The sequence below is a fragment of the Schistocerca americana genome, chromosome 2 (assembly GCF_021461395.2).
Source record: "Schistocerca americana isolate TAMUIC-IGC-003095 chromosome 2, iqSchAmer2.1, whole genome shotgun sequence".
Taxonomy (NCBI): Eukaryota; Metazoa; Arthropoda; class Insecta; order Orthoptera; family Acrididae; genus Schistocerca; species Schistocerca americana.
This window is the reverse complement of record NC_060120.1, coordinates 685,374,865-685,394,865: the sequence shown is the minus strand read 5'-3', so window position 1 is coordinate 685,394,865 and position 20,001 is coordinate 685,374,865. Positions and strand designations below refer to the sequence as shown.

The 20,001-nt window shown below is 43.4% G+C and overlaps 1 protein-coding gene across 1 annotated transcript in view; it reads right to left on the bottom strand.

Annotated features, from left to right (window-relative positions):
- Positions 1-20,001, bottom strand: part of LOC124595637 (homocysteine S-methyltransferase YbgG-like) — an 84,703-nt gene that overhangs the window by 61,198 nt on the left and 3,504 nt on the right. The window contains exon 2 of the mRNA XM_047134465.1: positions 3,377-3,571. Within this exon, the coding sequence (XP_046990421.1) occupies positions 3,377-3,551 (175 nt within the window). The 5' untranslated portion in view covers positions 3,552-3,571. The remainder of the gene's footprint in view (positions 1-3,376; positions 3,572-20,001) is intronic.

Here is a 20,001-nt window from a genome sequence, read left to right as displayed (position 1 = left end):
AGGAGGAGGTATTTCCTATACTTTGCTCATTGGCGAATGTCACCAGATTAGGGCTCCAATCGTAATATTTAATTAGAATTACATTGATGAATCTGTGGCTGGTTTGCTGCAACGACACCGTTTGGCGTGCGGTGCACGTGGCAGAAATAGCTGGTGACCAGAATGGACTGACATATCTGGCTCAAGGTGCAAGCCCCACAAAGTGGTCAGGTGGGGTACAACTGCGTCACAGTTTAGGAGGGTGAATAGCGAACTAATAGTCAGTATGTGTTGGGCAGCCTCTGTGATCGCGTATGTTGCTCTTATTCTCCGATTTTTACATGGATATTTGAGAAGATTCGATATCGATCACTGAAAAGCGATGACGCTGGAGGTATTGATAACATCTGATTGCTACCACTCCAAACGTTCCCGGACGCCCTCTATCGCCAGGCAGTCCTCTTCAGAGGGCTGAGTCCAGCAGCTGCCAGGGCAAGACCATTGAGACGCATGTACTTGGCAGCAACTAGGGCTGCACGACTCTCTGGCCTGAGACGCTGTGTGTGGACATCGAGGTATGAGCGAGTGGGATGTCTCAGTGTTTCAGCAAACTCCTACATCTAACCATGACAACTACTGCAATGGATTGGATCGTGGTTTAAGTGTGTCATGTTTCATGTTTCTCAGTACATCGCAGAGAACTTTGTCTTGCAGTGGTATGTGTTGTTGTTACTGTCCTATCACACAGTAGGCCCTTCCTCTTCCTTCTTTGTCCTGGTGTAGCTGAGAGGGCCAACTTAGGAATTATGTAGTGCCTTAAAAACCCAATCGCAATCTAAAATTTCCGACTAATAAATTTAATGTTTCCTTTAGTAGTTTTGTGAGGACACACACCAATCCAACCCCTCCACAGATTGTATAAGATCATAGGATGCAATTGAGCTGAAACTATGACATAATGAACTTCCTCCCAGATGACCTAACTATCCCAGTATCCACCAATAGGGAGCAACAGAAAAAAAAATGCGGAAGAGGGGAGAGTATGGTTTGGAAACTGTGCAGTTGCAGGATCAAATCCCACCAAATATAGCAGTCCTACTATCCACCAGTAGTATCCAAGAGAAAAACTGGCTGCACACAAAGGGTATTGATTTAATTAATTAGTCAATCAATCTGACCGAGTGAGAGAACATTTCCTAGACATCCATAGCTGGGGGTTTACCTGATATCCACCACATTGTTTAGGACAAAATAGGAGATATTGTGGCACATGACAGACACTCCCTACATCTTCTCGAAGATCTGTGTTCCATAGCAGTGGAAGCGTGAGAACAAAGGGATGTACTGAGGTAGTGATGAGAGTAGTGGAGGAGGATGGAAGGGAGGATGAGAGGTGGGAACATCTTGGTCTGTATGTGTTTGCTTACACTGGTTCACAAAAACAGGAGGTAAAAACTTGAGACAGAGAGGGACGGAGAGAGACAGGCAGGAGGTTAGTCTGGTATCAGATTTCAAAGGGATGCCACTACCTGATGCTTTGTTTGTGGAGGATTAGTGTAGTTCCCCACCAGGCCATGACTGATGGCACACATGGTGTGGTGTTTTTGATACAGCAGTCAGTGATGTGATTGGGAGTTTTTTCCCCAGATATGTTTAGCGTGACCTATGACAGTGTAATTACGTGTGGTGAATGTTTCTTGGCAGTATTCCTTGCACAATCGGAAAAAAGTGATCCATTTAATTACTTCTTTTCAAAGAATTTTACAAGACCTGCATCTTCTGAAACATCAGGGAATGATGAGCAAGAGGGATCCACCCCCCGTGAATTGAACTTTGTAAATAAAAAGTATATCCTTTGCTATGTAACTGACATTAGCTACAATTTCGTATATTGAGATCATTGCTCTCCAGCACAGACTGAGTGCTCTTCCTGCCAATTTTCGGGTTGGGAAGAGGAGGCTTTCTCGAAAGGATGTATTATCCTGAGGAGATCATAAATAAATCCTCAGGGGTCACCTATCACTTAGCAGAACGATAGGTGAAGGGGGTTGTCATAAATCAATCAAGTTGGCCCCTGAATGTATGCAATCTCCGCTAACAAAGTGGCATAGAATGAAGGTTACTCCGCTACTGACAATAATGTATATTAATTTTAGCGTTCATACTTTAGACAAAAGTATCCAAGAAACGTGAAAAATCGAAAGGCAAGTCAGAACATTGTGTCATCGAGATTTGACTGTGAATCTATGGAAATGAGTCATCTGGTTTTATGAATCACGATTTTTGTTACATCAGATCTCCGATCATGCACTGCGCCACGAACGCTGACCGGTTTTTGCATTATTATGCTATGGGGACATTCATCCAGGCTTCCATGAGACCTGTAGTAGCAATGGAAAACACCATGACAACTGCAGATCACTTGGATTATTTCATGCTTGATGTCGTCTCCAACGGGGTAACATCTTTCAGCATCATAGTGGTCCATCTCATATGGCCAGAATCGCATTATCTTGGTTTGAGGAACATGATAATTAAGTTCGCAGCTCGTGGTCGTGCGGTAGCGTTCTCGCTTCCCACGCCCGGGTTCCCGGGTTCGATTCCCTGCGGGGTCAGGGATTTTCTCTGCCTCGTGATGACTGGGTGTTGTGTGCTGTCCTTAGGTTAGTTAGGTTTAAGTAGTTCTAAGTTCTAGGGGACTGATGACCATAGATGTTAAGTTCCATAGTGCTCAGAGCCATTTGAACCATGATAATTAACTTACTTTGATATCTTGGCTACCAAACTCGACTGATCCTGAACCTTATGGGACACAGTCAGTATTTTATGGTGTCAGTCAGTATTTTATGGCATTTGTGTGACTAGCGAGTAGACATATGGTATTCCTTGCATGATCAGAAAGAAATGATCTCCGGAAACCTACAAAAACTTGTGAAATGTGTACCCTGCAGAACAGCTGTGGTGTTGCAAATTCAAAGATGTGCCAAAAGTATCTAGTAAACATGGATTCTAGAATGCATACGTTAAGGGCTTATTCGATGCTGTGAAACATATTTCTTCTACTGTAAGCTCTTTGCTTTCCATACTTTGGGAGGAGGTAGTATGGAACAAAACAAGGAAGAATTATCCAGTGAACATAAATACTAAAAAGCATACATAAGAGCTATGTGCCCTTGGTGATCTTTGCTAGTGTGAAATGTATCTCTCCCATTGAATATTTCAGAGCCGATGTTTCCTGGACATTTTGTCTTGTTTTGATCTAAGGAACCTGTGATATATATATATATATATATATATGCTCTTTATAAGACTTCTACAGCGCTGTTAACGCCACTAAAGATGTACAGATGTGCAACTCTTAAAATGAATACAGTGGGCGAGACAGTAGGAAACTCACCACGCAGGAAGTCGAGGTGCGTCTGCACGATGGCTTCAGGGTGCGTGGCAAGAAAGCGCGCGCTCCACAGAGGGTTTCCGTCCACTGGCTCGTCCACGTGCTGCGACAGCTGAGTCGCGAACCCCCCGTCCACCACCTTTACGCGGCACCGGCAGCTGCTGCCCTTACAAGACATCTCCGCTCCGGTAGTTTACACTGCAAACAGCCAAACACCGTGTGACATCAATCACAACAACTACCATGGCTTATCTGCAAAATCAAACGTAATCAAAAGAGAATACAAGTTACGTTTCACTGCTGGTGGTCCCTGTATTGCCAGCATAAGCTAAAGCTGTCCTCAACCTGAAGGTTGATTTCAACACCACAGTGGTTTACTAGGCGTGATCTTATTGAAGATGGTACGACATTTTCTTCCTCTGAAATGACTTTGTAACAAATCATTCCTTTGTGCACCCAGGGGAACTGATCCGTTTGTCTACTGTGGACACCAGAGTTGTTATCTGGGGAAGAGGCCTGTGTCTGATCTTTCTATAACCCTTCTAAATTGGGTGTCCTCAGGGACTGTTATGCTGGATTATGGGTGAGTGATTTTCCCACTGTGGCATGTGTTTCTAAGCACATGTTCGAAATAAACGCGAAAAGCGACTGACAATGTAGTTTCCACAGTGGGGAGAATGTGTGGTGGTACTCCTCGCCCGCCTCCCCCACTCTTCAACAAGGAGAAACCAGAGAAGGTGACACTCTATTGAGTGGCCTCGGAACCCTCTGTCTCGATCCCACGTACAGGCATGAATCAAACTGTCCGTTTGAACACCTCTCAGTCAAAGCTTATCGTGGGAAGTCAGGTGAAGGGGAATGGCCCTACCACAAAAACAACAACAACAACAAAGGGAAGCACCCGTATCTGCCATATTAGTTGAAATGTATTTTGCATGTAAGATTTACAGACAAAAAATTAATATTAAGCAATCAGAGTGAAAGAGAGCATTGATACTCAATGTCAGGTTTCACATGTGGCTGAGTATCAGTTAAAATAAAAGTTACAAAGCGTTATCAAGGAAGCCATTATACGGTTGCGACGAGCGGTAGAGACAAATACTAGCTATGACGGGCAACAATGGAGCAATCGGAGGTGTGCGGAGCCAATGTGCGAGGGTGGCGTAGTGATAGGCGCTTCCGCCTAGTACGCAGAAGATCCGAGTTCTAATCGCGTCCTTGGTACATATTTTCATTTGTCGCTTCAGTCTGCATATGTAAGTCACAGCAGTCTGCATATGTAAATCGTAGATGTTCGAGACCTGAAAAGGTTTCTGGAACCGTATAGTTTCATATGAGGATGTTATTGTGTGCATATTTTCTATGCAAAACTGTCATTGCAGGTCTATCATCCGCAAAACTTACTCCTGGAGTAACACGGTTCATCACTCTGAGAAACGTTAGTATGGATCTCGTTTGTCCGGAAACTGAATGTTTGGTCAACAAATGGCAAAACGAAATGGAAGATCCCTACCCACCAAGATGTACAGTAATTAACTGTCTCCTTTTTGCAGGTGGCCATACTAGCAAACAGGGAAGACAACCTACATTGAGCTGTACGGTCCTTACATACAATGGCAAAGCAATGCAATTTAACGATATTCACAAAGGAAACTCAAGTTGAGACCTTTTGTGGAAAAGAACATCTTATAGCTAAAATCATAATAGAGAAAAACGTATTGGAAGAAGTTCACATTTTCAAGTGCCCGGGTTGTAATACCTCTTACGATCACAATAATGATACTGAAAAGAAACTACAAAAGTTTTTACGTACGATTAAGTAAACACTACTGAACAAAACCAGGTAATAGGCAATACTTAAATTCTATAATTCGATGACTGTACCTTTAATGCTTTAACGTTCAAACAGTGACACAGAACTGAAGCTGCAGAAATGAGACTTCTGAGATCTTAGACAGGATACAATTTAGATTATAAGAGAAACAATAAGAATACACAGGAACTGCAGGTTCCAATAATGTTAGAAAAGATACAACAATGTAGAAACGAATGACATGACAATCTACTACTCGTATGTATGGGTCAAAGCCGGATGTCTATAAAAACCTATGTCTACAGACCAAACGGTAAAGGGGTAGGATGACCTCGAAGGACATTGTGTGATCAGCTTTAAACTGCTTGATTTCGGAAAAGATAAGGATTTCTAACCCGAAAACGTACATGACAATGACGAACTCTGATGTTTTCAGCAGCTCTGATAATTTTGTACAGTGTCAGTGTGTCCTGTGTACAGCGCGCAAATGTAGGGATCCCAAGTATGCAGAAGTAGACCATTGTGCACAGAAGACGAAACACGAGCATAGTGAGAAACTGCTGCTTGCAGCTTGCTACAGCTCATGACCGTGAGAACAGCTACCGCCACCAGCACGCAGTAGAAACAATCAACCACCCCGGTGTTTACAATACACTCGAGCGTGCTTCGTGCTATTAATGTGTGTTCAGCACAGGTCAGCTTGTACTCCGCCGTTAATATTACCCTGAAGTGCCAAAGAAACTGATAGAGGCATGCGTATTCAAATACAGAGATATGTAAACAGACATAAAACAGCGCTGCTGTCGGAAACGCCTATATAAGACAACAAGTGTCTGCGCTTTTGTTAGATCGGTTACTGCTGCTAAAATGGCAGATTATCACGATTTTAGTGAGTTTGACCGAGATGGTATAGTCGGCACAAGAGCGATGGGACGCAGCATCTCCGAGGTAGCGATGAATTGGGGATTTTCCCGTACGACCATTTCACCATGTACCGTGAATATCAGGAATCCAGTAAAACATCAAATCTCAGACATCGCTGCGGCCGGAAAAAGATCCTGCAAGAACGGGACCAACGACCACTGAAGAGAATCGTTCAGCGTGACAGAAGAGCAACCTTCCCGCAAATTGCTGCAGGTTCCAGTGCTGGGCCATCAACAAGCGTCAGTGTGCGAACCATTCAACAAAACATCATCCATATGGGCTTTCGGAGCCGAAGGCCCAATCGTGTACCTTGTTGACTGCATGGCACAAAGCTTTACGTTTCGCCTGGCCCCGTCAGCACCGACATTCAACTGTTGATGACTGGAAACATGTTGCCTGGTCAGACGAGTCTCGTTTCAAATTGTATCGAGCGGATGGACGTGTACGGGTATGGAGGCAACCGTATGAATTCACGAACCCCCATGTCAGCAGGGGACTGTTCAAGCTGGTGAAGGCTCTGTAATGTTGTGGAGCGTGTGCAGTTGGTGTGATGAACCTCTGATACATCTAGAGACGATTCTGTGAGGCGACACGTACATAAGTATCCTGTCTGATCACCTGCGTCCATTCATATCCATTGTGCATTCCGACTGACTTGGGAAATTCGAGCAGGACAATGCAACACCCCACACGTTCAGAATTGCCACAGAGTGGCTCCAGGAACACTCTTCTGAGTTTAAACACATCCGCTAGCCACCAAACTCCCCAGACAGGAACATTGTTGAGCATATCTGGGATGTCTTGCAACGTGCTGTTCAGAAAGAGATCTCCACCTCCTCGTACTCTTACGGATTTATGGACAGCCGTGCAGGATTCATGGTGTCAGTTCCCTCCAGCAGTACGTCAGACATTACTCGAGTCCATGCCACGTCATATTGCAGCACTTCTTTGTGCTCTCGGGGGCCCTACACGATATTATGCAATATTATGAATTGCTATTTGGATAGAATTAAGCTCTAAGTCTGTCGCCCATTTCCTGTACCACTTCTGTGATTTAAATCAGCCATTAGAGATGGTATAGGTCTACCAAAGATATTATGAAGTACCTTTTCTCAAAAAACGCTGCCGACAGGTCATACCTTGGCTCAAAAATAGCTGACGACGGCTCACTCGCTCGCCAAATGACACACAGCATTAGAAATACAGCGCTAAAAAGGCGGGCAATGATTGGCGCACTTTGTGGTAACAAGATACCGGACGTCTCATGTCGAAAATACCGGGTGATCAAAAAGTCAATATAAATTTGAAAACTTAATAAACCACGGAATAATGTAGATACAGAGGTAAAAATTGACACACATGCTTAGTATGACATGGGGTTTTATTAGAACCATCCCATATTGCTAGACGCGTGAAAGATCTCTTGCGCACGTCGTTTGGTGATGATCGTGTGCTCAGCCGCCATTTTAATCATGCTTGGCCTCCCAGGTCCCCAGACCTCAGTCCGTGTGACTATTGGATTTGGGGTTACCTGAAGTCGCAAGTGTATCGTAATCGACCGACATCTCTAGGGATGCTGAAAGACTACATCCGACGCCAATGCCTCATCATAACTCCGGACATGCTTTACAGTGCTGTTCACAACATTATTCCTTGACTACAGCTATTGTTGAGGAATGGTGGTGGACATATTAAGCATTTCCTGTACAGAACATTATCTTTACTTTGTCTTACTTTGTTATGCTGATTATTGCTATTCTGATCTGATGAAGCGCCATCTGTCGGACATTTTTTGAACTTTTGTATTTCTTTGGATCTAATAAAACCCCATGTCATTCCAAGCATGTGTGTCAATTTGTACCTCTCTATCTACATTATTCCGTGATTTATTCAGTTATCAAATTTATAGTGACTTTTTGATCACCCGGTATATTGCTCTGCAATCAGACCAGTTACATTGTTCTGTGCAGGACATTGGGCCACAATAAAAGAAGTAAACATCGTATTGCAGTTATGGAAACCAAAATGATTCGGTGGATATCTGGCCTTACTGACCTAAAAAATTGATGAAATATGAGGGAGGGACGGAGTGACAACCATCGTTTATGCGGGAGAGGGATACGGATCGAGTAGATGGAGCTGAACACTGGTTGTCGTTGCAAGTCGATGATTAAAGACCTATTGCAAGATCGAGGTAACATATGTTAGACCCCTCCATGTAGACCTAAAGAAAGAGGGTCTCCACCCTCACCATGCACGAGATTGCGGCACATGGAGATAGAAATAGAAAATGGAGGGACAAGCTCTGAGATAGAAAAAGATGCAAAACCTAATCAGAAACTACTTCCATATGTTGTATTTTCAATTTATTCAAATGGTTCAAATGGCTCTGAGCGCTATGGGACTTAACATCTGTGGTCATCAGTCCATCAGTCCCCTAGAATTTAGAACTACTTAAACCTAACTAACCTAAGGACATTACAGACATCCATGCCCGAGGCAGGATTCGAACCTGCGACCGTCACGCGGTCACGCGGTTCCAGACTGAAGCGCCTAGAACCGCACGGCCACACCGGCCGGCTTCAATTTATTATTCTTAATGTTTCATACTGTTTTTAGCGCTTGTGAATAAGTTATTGTTTCTTCTCAATAGTGAAAACAGTAGTGATCAGACACAATGAATGACTAAGAAAATCGCCGGATATTCCGGTAAGCCATTGATGTACGTTAAAAATGATGTAACGTAGGAACTTGTTATCTGCTAATATTAACTGTCATAAACGCGGTGCAGCCGAACGGTATCTATCGCTATGTTCGTTGAGAGTGTTGCAAGTTGTCCGTGATGGAGAGGTCCTCTTGTGGAGCGCTGTGTACAATAGATAGGCAGCTGGTCGCTAATCAGCCTGCAGCGACACGAAGGCCGCTGTCGTCTCCGCACGCGCTCTGTCCAGCCGCCAGCCACGCAAGCTCGCTGCTGCGTTGCATCACGCCAGTGAGCCATATCGGCAGGGAGCGATATTTTGGGAAGGCGCGGTGAGATGGGGAGGCAGTGAGTAAACATTTCTGGGACGGTGACATAAAATGTTGCAAAATATTATTCAGTGGCAGGTTGGTGTCTGTTATCAGTGAGTACATGGGATCACAAGCTCTCGTGTTATATCCGCCTGCAACACACAGCTGTTGAGGATATATTTGGACTACGTTTGGTATCACTACAGCACTACCACTGTCGAGGCCAATGAATCGCTGTGCCAGATGCTAGCTGTAAGTCACCATACGTTGGTAGATGTTTTAATCCGTCGAATTCTGTTGTTGGGGAGGGAGGGGCGGAGAGGGGGGAGAATAAAGTTGTGAACGGTGCTTCTTATGTTCAGTGTAAAATTCGAAGCATCTCCTCGTTATCCTGATAGAGATGAAGATTAATCAGCTGATGTTTGTCGATCTGTCCGAAACGTACACTGACCTTGGCAAACTCCCAGCCTCTCTGTATTTTATCCGTGATGGTTGGCACTCTTGGACTGCGTATGGCTGGTGTATATCGTATTCCTTGTAGCTGCGGCATGGCATATATTGGTCAAACTATCAGGAACGTGGAGGACCATTGTACTGAGCGTAAACGGCACACACGGTTTCAGCAACCAAGTAGATCTGCTATTGCCGAACATTGCTTGGATACTGGTCACCCCATGTTATATAATAACACCGAGATATTGGCATGCACGGCCAGCTATTGGGACAGTGTTATTAGGGAGGCAGTTGAGATTAAATTAGCGAGCAACCTCGTTAACAGGGATGGAGGTTTCTGTTTAAACTCTGTTTGGAATCCAGCTCTCTCCCTTGTCAAAAAACAGAGGGACAGAGTCAATGCTAACTCTCCTGCGAATTCATAGTCTCACTATCGATAGCTCTGACTTTGGTCATCTTTGGTGGCACTAGTGTTCAGTGTGTGTGTTATCTTTCCTGCTTCAGTCCGAGAACCGAGGTTTTAAATTTGCATGTACGCCGCCTGTCCGTTACAGTTTGCCTTGAAAATAGCGGGGTGTTCTCCCGCCGAAATATCGGCGGTCGCTGAAAGTGTTACCTGGCTGAAGTCCCGGAATTATTTGAAAGAATCAGCTTAGTCATCAACAAACGCTGCGCTAAAGCGGAAGAGGATGTGAGGATCAAGTGGTAACAATTGCAGCTTATATCCAAAGCTGCTGTGAGAGGCAGAAGATGTACACAGGGGACCTAACTGCAGCCTCTTGTACCGTCTGGTGTGACAAACTTCTGCTCAAATTCATCAGTGTGGGGAACTGTCTTTTCTAACTGGCAAGTTGCTGAACAACAAATACTTCCAGGTAGTCCCTGAGAACTCTAGACACTTCACAAAATAGGTGAAGGTATCTCAAATGGTGCTGTTTTGGCCTTACTCCTCTTTAATTTCTGTACATACGACCTTCCAGAAACAAAGATCAGGAAATTTATTTACGCTGGTGATACGCTCAGGATCAATGTTTTATAGAAACTGAAGCAACACTAACACCTGAAGATGTTGGATGAATACTTCAGACGTAATTCTCTCTGACCCAGTCCTCAAAAGACTGTTGTATCAACTTTCGATCCACGGAATAAACAAACGAACTACAAACCTAACATCACACTTGGATGTCAGATTCCCCAATACTGCAACATTCTAAAATACCGACGTGTGGCCCTGGACAGGTTATTGACCTAAAAATTCGATTTCCGGAATGTAGCAGCTAAAATATTTTCCAGAAGTTAAAAAGGAACCTCCTAGGATGCCGTTGCAACAGTGCTCAAATCATCAGGCTTAGATCTTCCATGCTCAGTTGCAGCATACTGCTGGTCCACCGGGACAAGAAGTGCTCACACTGAAATATATAATTGGCTCACAGTTCAATAAAGCAATGCTTATAACAGGGTCTATATGTCACACAAACACGTACTGACTACCGTTTCTTAGTAAGTCTTCAAAAAAAAAAAATGGCTCTGAGCACTGAGATCATCAGTCCCCTAGAACTTAGAACCACTTAAACCTAACTAAGCTAAGGACATCACACACATCCATGCCCGAGGCAGGATTCGAACCTGCGACCGTTGCGGTCGCGCGGTTCCAGACTGAAGCGTAGGTCTTTCACCACCATACGTAAGAAGATCAGAGTCGCTGCTGCACTAATGAACAAGAATAAAAAAACCAACCCAGGATTACCAAATCATTCAGAAATTTGTTTATCATAACCCAGCGACTGAGGTCTATAAAACCACTGTGTCGCACAGCAGTCAATCAGCGAAGCGGTCATTTCAGCATGGAAGATGGCTGGAACAATCAACGGCAGCAGAAAACTTCCTAAAGCATCACCAAATATTTGAAACTTTCTTGAAGCGACCAGCAGGTTTTCAGGTTTCCAGCTACCCCGACGACACCTGTGCATACTGAATCGGTTCAGAACCGAGCGGTGAAAATGTGGAGCATTGCTGCAGCAATTTCCTCTTCTTACGGACGTTATTCTGCCTGTACTTCATCAGTATTCTGAGTGGGTGGTAGATTTCAACTTAAAATTAAAGTCCTTTACATTGAGCTACATACAAATTGAATTAGTAAAAAGGAAGCAAATAAAAAAGAATGTATATGGAATAAATAAGAATTTTGTTTACCAATTCACCTTTATGTGGTTCAATATTAAGAATTTTAATTTACATTCTGAAGTAAATTCGCGTAAAACATAATGAGCGGCGAAACTAAAACCTTAGCAACAATACGTACAAAACCGTGAAGTTATATGGTACACACTTCACGAGTTATCTTTGAAATTCTGTGAATGTGATTATTGTAGATCCAAATTGATTCTAAGAAAAAAGAATCCAAACAAGTACAAAGTTGTAGGTTGTTCTCGTGGTCTATGGTTAGTAGCTGTGATCTCATAATCAAAACTTCCTCGGTTCCGGTTCGAAACCCGACACTGCTTCAATTCTGATTAATAATCAGCATTGGCCGCCGAAGACTTCCGGCATAAGAAGTCACCCTCATTCTGCAAACGGCCTTATCAAAGATGGCGGAGGAACGGACAGAAATTTAAGGCACTCTCTTGCCCTTCGGGTGGGAAACTGCCCCTAAAGGCGGAAAAATCAGCAATGATCATCCGCATGAGGAAGCAGAAGGCAATGGAAACCTCTGCATTAAAGACACGTAACTTGTATCCACAGGACATGTGACCTGTAATTGATAAAGTGTCATGATGATCTCTCCATTGGCAAAAGATTCCGGAATAGTCCTCTATTCGGATCTCCGGGTGGGGACTACCAAGGGGAATGATGATGATGATGATGATGATGATGGTTGGTTTTTGGGGCGCTCAACTACACGGTCATCAGCGTCCGTACAAAGTCCTAATCTTTACACAGTCCAATTTTAGCCACTTTGACAAATGACGATGATGAAATGCGCTACGGTCGCAGGTTCGAATCCTGCCTCGGGCATGGATGTGTGTGATGTCCTTATGTTAGTTAGGTTCAAGTAGTTCTAAGTTCTAGGGGACTGATGACCACAGATGTTAAGTCCCATAGTGCTCAGAGCCATTTGAACCATTTTTTCGATGATGAAATGATGAGGACAACACAAATACTCAGTCCCCGGGCAGAGAAATTCCTCAACCCGGCCGGGAATGCCAAGGCAGAGATGACCATGACAAAAAGATTGAATAATCAACGAAAGGATAACGTTCTACGAATCGCGCAGTGGAATGTCAGAAGCTTGAATATGGTAGGGAAGCTAGAAAATGTAAAAAAGGAAATGCAAAGGCTTGATCTAGATATAGTTGTGGTCACTGAAGTGAAATGGAAAGATGATAAGGATTTCTGGTCAGATGAGTACACGGTAATATGATCAACAGCAGAGAATGGTGTAACGGGAGTAGAAATCCTTATGAATGGGAAGGTAGGGCAGAGAGTGTGTTACTGTGAACAGTTTAGTGATAGGGCCATTCTTATCAGAATCTTCAGCAAACCAACACCGACAACGATAGTTCAGGTATATATATCGACGTCGAAAGCTGAAGATGAAGAGACAGAGATAGCATATGAGGATATTGAAAAGATAATACAATACGTAAAGTGAAATGAAAATCTAATAGTCATGGGGGACTGGAATGCACTATTGGGGGAAGGAGCAGAAGTAAAGGGTACAGGAGAATATGGGTTTGGGACAAGGAATGAGAGAGGAGAAAGAATAATAGAGTTCTGTAATAAATGCCAGCTAATAATAGCGAATACTCTGTTCAAGAATCACAAGAGGTGGAGGTATACTTGGAAAATGTCGGGTGATACGGGAAGATTACAATTAGATTACATCATGGTCAGACAGAGATTCCGAAGTCAGATTCTGGATTGTAAGGCGTACCCAGGAGCAGATACAGATTCGGATCATAATGTAGTGGTTGGTTGGTTGGTTGGTTTGGGGAAGGAGACCAGACAGCGTGGTCATCGGTCTCATCGGATTATGGAAGGATGGGGAAGGAAGTCGGCCGTGCCCTTTCAGAGGAACCATCCCGGCATTTGCCTGGAGTGATTTAGGGAAATCACGGAAAACCTAAATCAGGATGGCCGGACGCGGGATTGAACCGCCGTCCTCCCGAATGCGAGTCCAGTGTCTAACCACTGCGCCACCTCGCTCGGTAATGTAGTGGTGATGAAGAGTAGGCTGAAGTTTAAAAGATTAGTCAGGAAGAATCTATGTGCAAATAAGTGGGATACAGAAGTACTAAGGAATGACGCGATACACTTGAAGTTCTCTAAAGCTGTAGATACAGCAGTAAAGAATATTCCAGCAGGCATTACAGCTGAAGAGGAATGGACATCTCTAAAAAGGACAATCACAGAAGCTGGAAAAGAAAACATAGGCACAAAGAAGGTAACTGCAAAGAAACCACGTATAACAGAATAAATACTTCAGCTCATCGGTGAAAGAAGGAAGTACAAAAATGTTCAGAAAAATCCAGGACTCTCTGAGGGATTAAGTAAACAGGAAGTGAGTGGAAGCGAAGATTAAATGGCTGAATGAAAAATGCGAAAAGATCGAAAAAGAAATGATAGTCGGAAGGACTGACTTATCATACAGAAAAGCCAAAAGAGCCTTCGGTGAAATTAAAAGCAAGGGTGGTAACAAAAAGAGTGCAGCAGGAATTACATTGCTAAATGCAGAGGAGAGATCGGATAGATGGGAGTACATTGAAGGGCTCCATGAGGGGGAAGATTTGTCTGATGAGAAAGAAGAAGAAGCGGTTCCAGTATTAGATCCAGTATTAGAATCAGAGTTTAAAAGAGCTTTGGAGGACTTCAGATCAAATAAGGCAGAAGGGATCAATAACACTCTATCAGCATTTATACTATCATTAGGAGAAGTGGCAACAAAACGACTGTTCACGTTAGTGTGTAGAATGTATGAGTCTGCCGATACACCGTCTGACTTTCGGAAAAAAATTTTCCTCACAATTCCGAGGACTGCAAAAGCTGATAAGTGCTTGAATTATCGCACAATCAGCCTACCAACTCATGCATCCTAGTTGCTGACAAGAATAATATACAGAAGAATGGAAAAGAAAATTGAGGATGTGTTAGACGCCGATCAGTTTGGCTTTAGGAAGGGTAAAGGCACCAGAGAGGCAATTCTGACGTTGCGGCTGTTATTGGAAGCACGACTAAAAAAAAAAAAAATGAAGATACATTCATAGGGTTTGTCGACATAGAAAAAGCGTTCGACAATGTAAAATGGTGCAAGATGTTCGAAATTCTGAGAAAAATAAGGGTAAGCTATAGGGAGAGACGGGTAATACGCAATATGTACAAGAACCAAGAGTGGAAGACCAAGAACGAAATGCTCAGATTAAAAAGGGCGTAAGACAAGGATGTAGTCTTTAGCCCCTACTGTTCAATCTGTACATCAAAGAAGTAATGATGGAAATAAAAGGAAGGATCGGGAGTGGAATTAAAATTCAATGTAACAATTCGCAGATGACATTGCTATCCTGAGTGAAAGTGAAGAACAGCTACATGATCTGCTGAATGGAATGGACAGTCTAATCAGTACAGAATATGGACTGAGAGTAAATCGAAGAAAGACGAAAGTAATGAGAAGCAGCAGAAATGAGAGCAGACATAAACTTAACATTAGGCTTGATGGTCACGGAGTAGATGAAGTCAAGGAATCCTGCTATACAGGGTGTTACAAAAAGGTACGGCCAAACTTTCAGGAAACATTCCTCACACACAAAGAAAGAAAATATGTTATGTGGACATGTGTCCGGAAACGCTTACTTTCCATGTTAGAGCTCATTTTATTATTTCTCTTCAAATCACATTAATCACGGAATGGAAACACACAGCAACAGAACGTACCAGCGTGACTTCAAACACTTTGTTACAGGAAATGTTCAAAATGTCCTCCGTTAGCGAGGATACATGCATCCACCCTCCGTCGCATGGAATCCCTGATGCGCTGATGCAGCCCTGGAGAATGGCGTATTGTATCACAGCCGTCCACAATACGAGCACGAAGAGTCTCTACATTTGGTACCGGGGTTGCATAGACAAGAGCTTTCAAATTCCCCCATATATGAAAGTCAAGAGGGTTGAGGTCAGGAGAGTGTGGAGGCCATGGAATTGGTCCGCCTCTACCAATCCATCGGTCACCGAATCTGTTGTTGAGAAGCGTATGAACACTTCGACTGAAATGTGCAGGAGCTCCATCGTGCATGAACCACATGTTGTGTCGTAATTGTAAAGGCACATGTTCTAGCAGCACAGGTAGAGTATCCCGTATGAATTCATGATAACGTGCTCCATTGAGGGTAGGTGGAAGAACATGGGGCCCAATCAAGACATCACCAACAATGCCTGCCCAAACATTCACAGAAAATCTGTGTTGATGACGTCATTGCACAATTGCGTACGGATTCTCGTCAGCCCACACATGTTGATTGTGAAAATTTACGATTTGAACACGTTGGAATGAAGCCTCATCCGTAAAGAGAACATTTGCACTGAAATGAGGATTGACACATTGTTGGATGAACCATTCGCAGAAGTGCACCCATGGAGGCCAATCAGCTGCTGATGGTGGCTGCACACGCTGTACATGGTACGGAAACAACTGGTTCTCCCGTAGCACTCTCCATACAGTGACGTGGTCAACGTTACCTTGTACGGCAGCAACTTCTCAAACGCTGACATTAGGGTTGTCGTCAACTGCACGAATAATTGCCACGTCCATTGCAGGTGTCCTCGTCGTTCTAGGTCTTCCCCAGTCGCGAGTCATAGGCTGGAATGTTCCGTGCTCCCTAAGACGCCGATCAATTGCTTCGAACGTCTTCCTGTCGAGACACCTTCGTTCTGGAAATCTGTCTCGATACAAACGTACCGCGCCACGGCTATTGCCCCGTGCTAATCCATACATCAAATGAGCATCTGCCAACTCCGCATTTGTAAACATTACACTTACTGTAGAACCACGTTCGTGATGAACACTAACCTGTTGATGCTACGTACTGATGTGCTTGATGCTAGTACCGTAGAGCAATGAGTCGCATGTCAACACAAGCACCGAAGTCAACATTACCTTCCTTCAATTGGGCCAACTGGCGGTGAATCGAGGAAGTACAGTACATACTGACGAAACTAAAATGAGCTCTAACATGGAAATTAAGCGTTTCCGGACACATGTCCACATAACATCTTTTCTTCATTTGTGTGTGAGGAATGTTTCCTGAAAGTTTGGCCGTACCTTTTTGTAACACCCTGCATACGCAGCAAATTAACCAATGACGGACGGAGCAAGGAGGACATAAAAAGCAGAGCAGCACTGGCAAAAAGGGATTTCCTAGTCAAGAGAAGTCTACTAGTATCAAACATAGGCCTTAATATGATAAGAAATTTCTGAGAATATACATTTGGAGCATAACATTGTATGGTAGTGAAACATGGACTGCGGGAAAAACTGGAACAGAAGAGAATCGAAGCATTTGAGATGTGGTGTTACAGACGAATGCTGAAAATTGGGTGAAGTGATAAGGTAAGGATTGAGGAGGTTTTGCGCAGAATCGGAGAGGAAAGGAATATGTGGAAAAGAGTGACAGGGAGAAGGGCAGAATGATAGGACATCTGTTTAGACATCAGGGACTGACTTTCATGGTACAAGAGGAAGCAGTAGAGGGCAAAAACTGTAGAGGAAGACTGAGACTGAAATACATCCAGCATATAATTGAGGCCATTGTCGAAAAGAGAAGCACTTGAATGAATATCAAGAGCTCATGTGGGAAATTAGTCTTAAGCGAAGAAGGGAAAGCTGTAAGGTGGACGGAGTAAATAGAGGATCTATACAAGAGGGATGAACCTGATGGCAATATTATAGATATGAAAGTGGACGTAGATGAAGATGAGATGGGAAATATGATACTGCGAAAAGAATCGGGCATAGCACCGAAAGACCTAAGTCGAAACAAGGGCCGAGTAGTAGACGACATTCCGTCAGAACTACTGATAGCCTGGGAGAGCCAGCCATGACAAAACTCTTCCACCTGGTGTGCAAGGTGTACGAGAGAGGCGAAATACCCTCAGACTTCAACAAGAATGTAATAATTCCAGTTCCAAAGAATTCAGATGCTGACAAGTGTGAAAACTATCAAATTATCAGTTTAATAAGTCATGGTGACAAAATACTAACACGATTTCTTTACAGAAGAATTGAAAAACCTGTAGAAGCCGACCTCGATGGAGATAAGTTAGGATTCCAGAGAAATGTGGGAACTCGCAAGGCTATATTGACCCTATGACTTATTGTAGAAGATAGGTTAAGGAAAGGCAAATCTATGTTTATAGCATTTGTAGATTTGGAGAAAGCTTTTGTCAATGTTGACTGGAATACACGTTCTGTAATTCTGAAATGCAGGGCGCAAAAGATTATATACAACTTGGGCAGAAACCAGATGACAATTAAAACAGTTGAGGCTGGCCGTTGTGGCCGAGCGGTTCTAGGCGCTTCAGTCTGGAACCGCGCGACCGCTACGGTCGCAGGTTCGAATCTTGCCTCGGGCATGAATGTGTGTGATTTTCTTAGGTTAGTTAGGTTTAAGCAGTTCTAAGTTCTAGAGGACTGATGACCTCATATGTTAAGTCCCATAGTGCTCAGAGCCATTTGAAAAGAGTTGAGGTGAATGAAAGGGAAGCAGTGGACGAGAAAGGAATGAGACATGGTAGTAGCCTATCGCTGATGTTATTCAGTCTATAAACTGAGTAAGCAGTAAAGGAAACAAAAGAAAAAATTGGAGTAGGAATTGAAGTTCAGGGAGAAGATACAAAAACTTTGAGGTTTGCGGATGGCAATGTCAGAGACAGCAAAGAACTTGGAAAAGCAGTTGAACGGACAGTGTCTTGAATGGAGGATATGAGACTAACATAAAAAAAACAAGGGTAATGCAATGTAGTCGAATTACATCAGGCGACGCTGCGGGAATTCGATTAGGGAAATTGGAAATTTGTGGTAAGTTTCTATGGGGGCAAACCGCTGAGGTCATCGGTCCCTAGGCGTACACACTACTTAATCTAACTTAAACCCACATATGCTAAGGACAACACACACACCCATGCTCGAGACAGGACTCGAACCTCCGAAGGGGGGAAAAAAATGGTTCAAATGGCTCTGAGCACTATGGGACTCAACTGCTGAGGTCATTAGTCCCCTAGAACTTAGAACTAGTTAAACCTAACTAACCTAAGGACATCACACACATCCATGCCCGAGGCAGGATTCGAACCTGCGACCGTAGCGGTCTTGCGGTTCCAGACTGCAGCGCCTTTAACCGCACGGCCACTTCGGCCGGCCGAAAGGGGGAGCCGCGCGAACTGTGGCAAGGCGCCCCTAGACCGCGGGGATAACCTGCGCGGCCAGATTAAGAAATGAGGTGCTGAAAATAGTAGATGAGTTTTACTATTTGAACCGGAAAATAACAGATGATGGCTGAAGCACAGAGGACATGAAGTGTAGGCTTTTTTCTGAAGGAGAGAAATTTATTAACATCGAATATAGATTTAAGTGCTAGTGCTGGATAAAATTTTGAGGATTAGATGGGTATGTCATGTAACCAATGAGGAGGCAGTGGTTTGAAGTGGAGAGAAAAGAAATTTGTGGCGTAACTTGACTTGGCTAAACTAGACACCTTCTGAAAGGGTCACCAGTTTAGTATTGGAGAAAAGTGGGGGGTCAAAATCATAGAGGAAGATGAAGAGGTGAACACAGTAAGCAGGTTCAAAAGGATGTGGGTTACAGTTGTTATCCGAAGATGAAGAAGTTTGCACAAGATAGAGTAGCGTGAAGAACTGTATCAAAGCAGATTTCCGGCTGAAAACCACAACAACGATACAATGTTTGTTCAGGAAGGGATCTTAGAAGTTGAGGGGCGAGACATAGAGTTTAACTTATCATTGCTTAAATTCCGTTTCTCAGATGTTTTCGTTCAGTGGTGTGCAGATTTTTTGACGTCTGTCTTCATTTCTTGTGGCTTAGACATCTGAGTGAAAGGCACGTTTTTGGCCATTTCTCTCTCTTAGTATTATGCGCTTATATATCGGACACGCTCAACGTTTGATTATACATCGTTGAAAGTAACTAATCGATACAGAGTTTACAATTATCTGTATCACTTTTGATAAGATTATCTCTCATGAATGTAATTTTTTTGATCATTGGTAACCTCAAATTTATTCATTTATGTTTGCGAACGCCAGAATGAGTTAGAACGCTGAAGCTCACTGTAACAGCTAATTTGTAGTAGTAGAGGATGTAGAGAGGAAAAAGTGTTTGACAAAGTAAATAGCAACAATTTATCTCCTATTATTATGG